Source organism: Etheostoma spectabile, chromosome 6 (assembly GCF_008692095.1).
Source record: "Etheostoma spectabile isolate EspeVRDwgs_2016 chromosome 6, UIUC_Espe_1.0, whole genome shotgun sequence".
Lineage (NCBI taxonomy): Eukaryota > Metazoa > Chordata > Actinopteri > Perciformes > Percidae > Etheostoma > Etheostoma spectabile.
This window is the reverse complement of record NC_045738.1, coordinates 15,871,244-15,880,727: the sequence shown is the minus strand read 5'-3', so window position 1 is coordinate 15,880,727 and position 9,484 is coordinate 15,871,244. Positions and strand designations below refer to the sequence as shown.

The window sequence follows — 9,484 nt, the reverse complement described above, 5'->3', positions numbered from 1 at the left end:
ATCACGCCTCTCCAAGTATCTCCATCATTGCCCACGTGTGTGTTGAACTTCAGTAGTGGAGCAATTATTCTATCATAGCAACAGTGGTGGATAACATTATTTTTAATGTCCAATGGATCACATACTAACAGTTTTTACAAAGTGCTTGCTTAAATATACATATCTTAATTTACATGTACACTTATTATGATTTAATTTGATGATCATTTTACAATTAATAATTGGTCTATAAAATGTCAGAATTACCCATCCCAATTTCCTTAAGTCCAAGGTGACGTCTTCTAATGTCTTGCTTTGTCTGGTTAACAGCCCAAAACCCAAATATGTTAAGTTTAGATCAGTACTTAGCATTTGTGCTAGAAGATAGTGCTTTAACGATTAATCAATAATTAAAACAGGGTTTATTGTCTGTTGATCAGCTAATTATTTATATTTGTTTCAGCTTTAGTTACAAGTCAGACAGGTGTGACATTCTCACCCTAAGAATCCGTGCAGGCCCATGTTTATCTACGGACTGGTTCTCTGAGGAGAAAGGAAATTTTAAATGATTGATTTAACATCAGGCTTAATAATCCGACACTGTCAGAATATAACTATTATAATGTAAAGGATTAATTGCAAAATTTACATAATATCTACTTAATATCATAAAAATCGGTTTCACTTGATTAATCTAAGCAAGTAAGACTACTTCCTATTAAACAATGTTACACTAAAATGTAAATTTAAATAACTACAGGGCTTTGGGGAAACGTTATTCTTAGTTAAAGGAATCATATTTATTGTTTATTAGTATTATAACTTTTATATTTAGTTATAGGGCACAAACCTTTCTCTATGGTACTCACACCCAATGCCTCCGCTGACGATCCTGCAGCTGCAACACATTAGATGACAACTGTAATTGTAATAATAGAGTTGTCCTGAATATAATACTGAATCCTGAGAATGAAATGTATTATTTATAAAATGTAGTAATTGATTATTTTTCAGAACAACATATATCTAAATAATCCTCAAAGTCAGACATTCGAACCCTGGCCAGTTTCCAGTTTACTCGTTTTTAAGTAGTACAAATTCAGTTTCCGCTGTGTGGACTGAAGGCAGAAGGAAGACATGGTTACAGAGATCACAGAGGGAATCAGTGGGAAAACACTAATAATCTACCTCACACATTGTCTATCTGATTCCTTAGTGGAGCGTAGTATCCATCATATCAAAGCTTTACAAATTTCAACAATACAAATATAAATTACAACATAAGACTGATATTAATGAGCTCAAAATGCACAAATTCCATGGATCAAAGAACAAACAAGAACATTTGGCCCAATAAAAAGAATGATTTTAAAGAAAAGATGTTTAGAGACTTTTAAAAAGCTTTACTTTAAATCTGAAATCCAAAACATTCACCTCTGAAGTAATCTTTGTCTAAGTTCATATATAGGTTTTATTTTTATTCTTTTTTTGCTCACCAGTAAAATCAATTTGTTTAATTAGCCACTTCAAAAATGAAATATTAATTTTACAAAGTGGGAGAAACATTCCTTTATTTTCGAGATGAGGGACAACTAACTCTCTGTAGCTTACATTGTTACGTTTTTGTTGAGACTGTTTGAGAAGTGTTGATTCAACCCTTTGATATGTTGTCATGGCCCCCCTACATGGTGCTGTTGCATTGCTTTATGCAATAAGCTGCTGATTTTCTAACCATTTATATATATTCATGATGTATTAATGGGACAGTTGTCTTTTATATCTTACCTTTGGTTTCTAAGATGGTCTCTGACAGCCTCTGCACCAGATCAGTCCTGTTCATCTCCACTAAAACCTCCTTGGCTAACTCCACCACCGGTTCGCCTGCCATAGTCCACAGCAGGCGTCTCCATGAGATGTCTGGATTGTTCCTCAGCAAAAATCTGGACTGCAGCAACTGGATGAAGTTATCTAGCTCCTTGGAACTCAAACCATTGAGTGTTTCCAAAAGCAGCTCAATAAAAGCACTCTTCGTTGCCACCTGGAAAGTATATGTTCATAGAGAAAATTTCCAATTATTTCCACTGTGCAAATGAAGGTGGCATCTCAGTTTCATATGATATATTTTAAACCTGAATCTTATTGAATAAAAGCTGTCCTCTGCATGGTCAGACAGATATGACATTGCTCACTTTGTGGATCAGTGCAGACGGGTATTCATCCACAGAGTGCTTTTCTGTGGAGAAATAAAAACAATGTGTGTAATGCATGTGGCATTACTGTTTAAAAAAATAAATAAAAATACACATTATACAAAGATGTCAACGCATAATTATATTTTGCTTTCCAAAAATATTTTTTTATTTTCATGTTAGTCATTAAATATATTTTGTACACCAAATTATGTCTTTTATTATGTCTTTTTTTCTATGTTTTTAAGTAATTATAAATCAATATTGATGATGTAAAGAGAACAAGATAAACGTATGAGAGATTTTTTGTCTTACTTTTGGGTTTTGAGCTGATGTCTGACAACTTCTGCACCAGATCAGTCCTCTTCATGGTCTTTAAAACCTTCTTGGTCTTCTCCACAGACTGTTGGCCGTAGTTCTCCACCATTGAAAACACTATGTTCTGCCTCTCAACAAGGGTCTTCAACATCCATTGGGTGTCTAAGAAATGTCTGTTAAAGTCAGTTTGACAAATAAGGACACTCTTGAACTTCTGGAGCTCTTTGTCTTTTAACTCTTTCAGTGTTTCCAAAAGCAGCTCTATAACCGATGTCATCGTTTCCACCTGGTAAATTCAGAGGAAATGTTAATTAGAAATGTTAATTAGGCAAAAATGCACAAGGTGATGATGTAATTATTCATATTTGTCCAATATATCTTATCTACCTTATGTTTATTTGTGTCCACTTCTTGAGTAACATCAATGTGATTAACTTTAATTATTAATTAATTATTTTATTTTCATAAACAGGATTGTGACTATAATTTTACATCCTGGGTGTATCTTTTATAGAGACTACTACTACAAAAACTGCAATGAGCCTCTTGATTTTACAACAGAGTTGCTGTTTAACCAATTACACATTTTCTATATGCTGTATGTATAGCACATATTCAATTTCAAATATTAAAAGAAACACACCAATTATTTATTTTATTATTCCGGCCTGAGCTTATACAGCAGCAAAGGCCCTATTGAAACTGAATATTATCCCCCTGGAGGTCGATATAACAAAAGATATTAATATTATTGGCTTATAACCATGCTTGAGACCTCATGTGTTCATTATGTGGCTTAATCAGTTTTTTAATGTGTGCAAACGAATATTTATATTTGATTTGTATCATCAAAAATAATTTCAAGATGAAGATTATTTTAAGACTTCATCTACTAAATAAAAGTGTGTAAAGTCATGTGTGTAAAGAGTGATGTGACATTACTCACTCTCTGGGTAAATGAAGGCAACTGTTTCTCTGAAGAGAAAAGAAAAAGAAAAACACCTCTTAGTAATTTATTCTTAATATTTATATTACAAAAGATTTAATCCCAAAGTGACACTTAAACCCCAATAACAGTAAGATAATAATGAATTAATAACAGTTTTGTTTTTGCAATATGCACAAGATATGATCAAACATTTTTAAGCCCAGCTGATATGGATTCTTATTTTTACATAGTACAATACATAATTTTACATACTGTATGTCTGTTTTCTTTGCCTTACCTTTGGTTCCTGAGCTGATGTCTGATAATCTCTGAACCAGATCAGTTCTGTTCATTCTCTTTAAAACCTTTCTGGTCAACTCCACACACTCATGGCGGTACGTCTCCACCATCAGCTCCACTATGACCTTTGTATTTGCCATTTCCAGTAGATCCCTTGGTGAGAGAGGGAAACTTTTCTCCAATTCAAAGAGCGACATGAAAGTGTAGAGCTCCTCTGAACTCAAATCATTCAATGTTTCAAAAAGAATCTTCTTAGCCGTCATTGTTTCTATCTGGAAGAATAAGAAGACATACATAATGACATAGTATATGCAGGATAGGATGTATATTTGTGTGATCTACTGCTATGATTGGAAACTGATATTTGGACAGGCAACACAAATATTGTGCATGAAAATGTTAAAATAGTTTAAAATTAGATTAATGCAGATACATAAACCTAAAATGATCACTCAGTTTTGTTGTTGCAGCCATACAAGAAAAGCTATTGTTGGATAGCATACCTTGTCAAATTTGTCTCCCTTTAATTTCTCTGTCATTAATCTGTAAGATCCATTAGTTTCTAAAAAACATTTTTTTATATCTTAGTTAAATACACTATTTCCATGTGGCACTAGTGCTTCCTTACAGCTCCCAAGCTCCATCAGAAGAAGCACATGTAATGATTTATTGGCACAGCAACACCTTTATGAAAAATACTTCTCCATAATTGGAGCAGTAGTGGCTTGAGAAGTTTCTAGTAATGTTTTTTTTTGGTTTGACTTTTGGTTTGAATCTATTGTAACTTATCACGACAGCTGCTGTCCTGCACCAAGGAACAAGCAATGAACTTTTCAGAGCTAAGGTTTACAGGAGACAAGTAAATATCATTTTTAAGCAGAGGATTCCTTTGAAGATTTTAGAAACGTCTCACAAAGTTTGACAACATATTACAAACTTTATATCATATTCACTTAAATTAGGATTATCAACTCTATTCAACAATTCAATCTTAAAAACAGTGATATATGAGAGGCACAAGGATTTACTCACTGGCACTTCCGTCTTGAGGTCATTCATTAGATATGACTCATGTTTATTCAGGATTTTGTACAACATCTCTTTTCCTTGAACTCCACTGGCTTTCAAAGGCCCATTGAAGAGCTCCCTCATCTTCTCCTGAGAGGTAGGCAGAGCGCTGATTTTATCATAACTGTCTTTTTGGATGACATTTTCACAAAGTAGCTCATCCAAAATGGCTGGAATGTTGCTCACTTTCTCGATCAGCTTGATTCTATGTTCATCCACAAAGTGTTTTTCTGAGGAAAGAGTGAAAACATCACTACAATGACTGACTGGATTTAAAGAGATAACATGAAGCCAACTAAATACATTTATTTTGAAAAGAGGTTTACAACTATACAACTTCTGCTTCCTATATTCTATTCAAAGTGCAGATGACTGAAATGCATCAAATATAAAAAACAGACAATTCATGACTTGGATTTTCTGATAAAAGGAATGAGATTCTGCAAAAACGCATTCTGCCTGCTGCACAATATTAAGGAAATACACTTTAAACCTATTTCTCAAGGTGCACTTAACCAAGAGATGCAACCAAAACTTATCTGTTTCTTTCTTGAATCTGTATACTCTATTTATATTAGAACAAGATAGGTCTTACTACAACCAGGTTTCAAAGTCAGATTCTAGGTTTCCACACAATCTGATAAGATGCACTCACCGTCTGCCATGGTATTTACACCAACTTTGCCCCAAAAGAAGGTCTCACAGCTGAAACAAAATGATGGAAAAATTGAATATGATTAATGATAGATTCAGTGTCTCTTTGACTAGTGTTTATGCATACTACGGGTTTTTCCATACACACAGCAAACTGCTTTCTTTTAAGGTAAAAACAGATGAGCTGGGTAGGCCTACACTTTTTTCCTCAAATGCTCTTTCTACTACTTCTACTAGGCCTATGTGTGCAACTTCATTTACATAAAAATCATTAGAACATTTATATTTTGTGATAATAATATGAATTTATATACGAGGTAATGTCAAGTAACATGTCAAGTGTAAAAAGTACAGTATCGTCTTCCTGGTTGTGTGTGACTTCGGTAAAGTTAGAAAGACATTCGCAGATTCGAACTTCCGGGATCAATAACTTCGGAGAAGGCAAAGTTAAAACTTTTGTCAGGATAAAGTGAGTTTTAGTAGTAAATTGTAGTTGTGAAGTAAAATAAGGCTGCCCAATATGTAGAGATACAATTTGCAATTTGCTTAAAAGGTCAAAAGTTCATTATGCAATTTTGTATGAAATAATTTTTGTATTTCACTAATTATATTTTGGGATTTTCACCTTTTATGACAGCTGAATAAATGAAAGCAGAGAGAGAGGGGAATGACATCAACAAAGAGCTGCAGGTCGGAATTGAACCCACAGCTGCTACAAGAACTGAGCCTCTGTACAGGGGGCACCCTCAACCAGTTGAGCTACATAGACACCCTAATCAAATACTTTTGACAGAACCATCCCCGAAAACTCTTATTTTCAAGGAAAACAATACACTCTCTGAATGCTATATGTCTGTAATTTGGTGTCTAAAGTTTAATGAGGCTGTGATTATCCTCAAGGTCACAGTAGGTCAATATCACACACAAGGCCAAGTTTTTACAAATTCTTTTACAAATGCTTCTTTTGGGTCAAGAATTATAAGGAATGGTTACAATTTGGCTTCTAAAATCATCTTTACCTGTCTTAGCATTACAGTCATATAAAATGTATTCAATTTAAGGACCTGAGTACCGGAAAAAACTAATTACCCAATTTCTACAACGGGTAAATATAACAACAAAAATAACACACTACTTTTTATTACGCAGAGACTCAGTCCTTGTTGCATAATTGTCTGACCTCGAGGACATTTGCTGATGGCTGGTGAAATTGTCACCCCTTGCACTATTCATTTTATTGGTTAAAAGGGAGTGGACATGCAGCGAGGACATGATCTAATGTGTGATCACTGTAGGAAGAAGTTAATGGACACCCAGCAGCGTATTATATATAATAACAATTAAACGATTTTGGCAAAAGAAATTTACACAAATTAGAAATATGGTTATTTTTGAGAAATAACTGCTGTAGTATAACCAGCAGGGGTCCTTCTATGTGTCTAGTCCTTTAAGAGACCTGAATCATCATTTCTATAATAACTATTGAATGATTTATGCCAAATAAATTCACCAAAATTACAAATATGGGTTTTTGAGAAATAACTGCTGTAGTAAACCAGCAGGGGTCCTTTATGGTCTAGTCCTTTAACAGACCTGAATCATCATTTTCATATAACTATTGAATGACTTATGCCAAAAAATCACCAAAATTACAAAATGGGTATTTTTGAGAAATAACTGTTGTAGTTAACCAGCAGGGGTCTTTCATGGTAGCTTTAAGAGCCAGATTCATCATTTCTATAATAACTATTGAAAGTTTATGCAAATAAAGTCACCAAAATTAGGTTTTGTGTTATTTGAGAAATAACTGTTGTAGTATAACCAGCAGGGGTCTTTCTATGTGTCTAGCCCTTTAAGAGACCTGAATCATCATTTCTATAATAACTATTGAATGATTATGCCAAATAAATTCACCAAAATTACAATATGGATTTTTGAGAAATAACTGCTGTAGTTAACAGCAGGGGTCCTTTGTGTGCTAGCCCTTTAACAGACTGAATCACATTTCATAATAACTATTGAATGTTATGCAAAATAAATTCACCAAAATTAGGTTTTGTGATATTTTGAGAAATAACTGCTGTAGTATAACAGCAGGGGTCCTTTATGTGTCAGCCTTTAACAGACCTGAATCTTCATTTCTTAATAACTATTGAATGATTTATGCAAAATAAATTCAACAATTAGGTTTGTGTTATTTTTGAGAAATAACTGCTGTAGTATAACCAGCAGGGGTCTTATGTGTCTAGTCCTTTAACAGACCTGAATCATCATTTCTATAATAACTATTGAATGACTTATGCCAAATAAATTCACCAAATTACAAATATGGGTATTTTTGAGAATAACTGTTGTAGTATAACCAGCAGGGGTCTTCTAGTGTCTAGCCCTTTAAGACCAGATCATCATTCTTATAATAACTATTGAAAGATTTTGCAAAATAAAGTCACCAAAATTAGGTTTTGTGTTATTTTTGAGAATAAATGTTGTAGTATAACCAGCGGGGTCTTTCTATGTGTCTAGCCCTTTAGAGACCTGAATCATCATTTCTATAATAAACTATGAATGATTTATGCCAAATAAATTCACCAAAAATTACAAATATGGATATTTTGAGAAATAACTGCTGTAGTATAACCAGAGGGGTCTTTCTAGTGTCTATTCCTTTAACAGACCTGAATCATCATTTCATAATAACTATTGAAAGATTTATGCAAAATAAATTCACCAAAATTAGGTTTTGTGTTATTTTTGAGAAATAACTGTTGTAGTATAACCAGCAGGGATCCACCTCTACGTCTATTCCTTTAAGAGACCAGAATCATCATTTCATAATAAACTATTGAAGATTTATGCAAATTAAATTCACCAAAATTAGGTTTGTGTTATTTTTGAGAAATAACTGTGTTTAGATAAACCAGCGGGTCTTTCTATGTGTCTAGCCCTTTAACAGACCTGAATCATCATTTCTATAATAAATATTGAAAGATTATGCAATGAATTATGCAAAATTACAAATATGGGTATTTTTGAGAAATAAATGTTGTAGTTAAACAGCAGGGGTCTTTCTATGTGTCTAGCCCTTTAACAGACCTGAATCATCATTTCTATAATAACTATTGAATGATTTATGCAAAATAAATTCACCAAAATTAGGTTTTGTGATATTTTTGAGAAATAACTGCTGTAGTATAACCAGCAGGGATCCACCTCTACGTCTATTCCTTTAAGAGACCAGAATCATCATTTCTATAATAACTATTGAAAGATTTATGCAAAATAAATTCACCAAAATTAGGTTTTGTGTTATTTTTGAGAAATAACTGTTGTAGTACAACCGGCAGTCCCATATCTATGTGTCTATTCTTTTTAGAAACCTGAATCAGCAGTTCTATAATAACTAGGCTATTGAATGATTTATGCCAAATAAATTCACCAAAATTACAAATATGGATATTTTTGAGAAATAACTGTTGTAGTATAACCAGCAGGGATCCACCTCTACGTCTATTCCTTTAAGAGACCTGAATCATCATTTCCTATAATAACTATTGAAAGATATATGCAAAATAAATTCACCAAAATTAGGTTTTGTTATTTTTGAGAAATAACTGCTGTAGTATAACCAGCAGTCCCATATCTATTTGTCTATTCTTTTAAACCTGAATCAGCATTTCTATAAAACTATTGAATGATTTATGCAAAATAAATTCAACATAATTGTGTTTTTGGTTGTATTTTTGATAAATAACTTTGTAGTAAACTACCAGTACACAAGTAATAATCGAGGTAAGTATGGAGGCACTACCTTATAATAAGTAAATTAATGAATATTTTTGTGGTATCTCTAGTCGGTGTTTTTAATTTGTAGACGGTCCCTAGCCCTCGTCTCGCTGCCGTCTCTCCACCGGCTGCTCGTGAGAAAAATGTATTTTCTCAGATTCAAGGACGGTTTTTTTGGATGAAAAGAGTTTGTAGGTCGTTGTTAACCTTACTCGAAAGGAAAGATAAGTCGTTTGTGATTTAAAAACATTTCATTCAGAGTTAG

At 33.2% G+C, this 9,484-nt stretch overlaps 1 protein-coding gene across 2 annotated transcripts in view; it reads right to left on the bottom strand.

Annotated features, from left to right (window-relative positions):
• The window catches only part of LOC116691180 (PYD and CARD domain containing), a gene marked incomplete at its 5' end in the record, with an annotated part of 35,180 nt that overhangs the window by 16,911 nt on the left and 8,785 nt on the right, over positions 1-9,484 (bottom strand). For both annotated transcript variants that reach the window (XM_032518565.1, XM_032518566.1), the window contains 9 exon segments: positions 479-522; positions 830-877; positions 1,765-2,017; positions 2,169-2,212; positions 2,484-2,772; positions 3,433-3,461; positions 3,713-3,986; positions 4,747-5,012; positions 5,438-5,487. In XM_032518565.1, the coding sequence (XP_032374456.1) occupies positions 479-522; positions 830-877; positions 1,765-2,017; positions 2,169-2,212; positions 2,484-2,772; positions 3,433-3,461; positions 3,713-3,986; positions 4,747-5,012; positions 5,438-5,447 (1,257 nt within the window).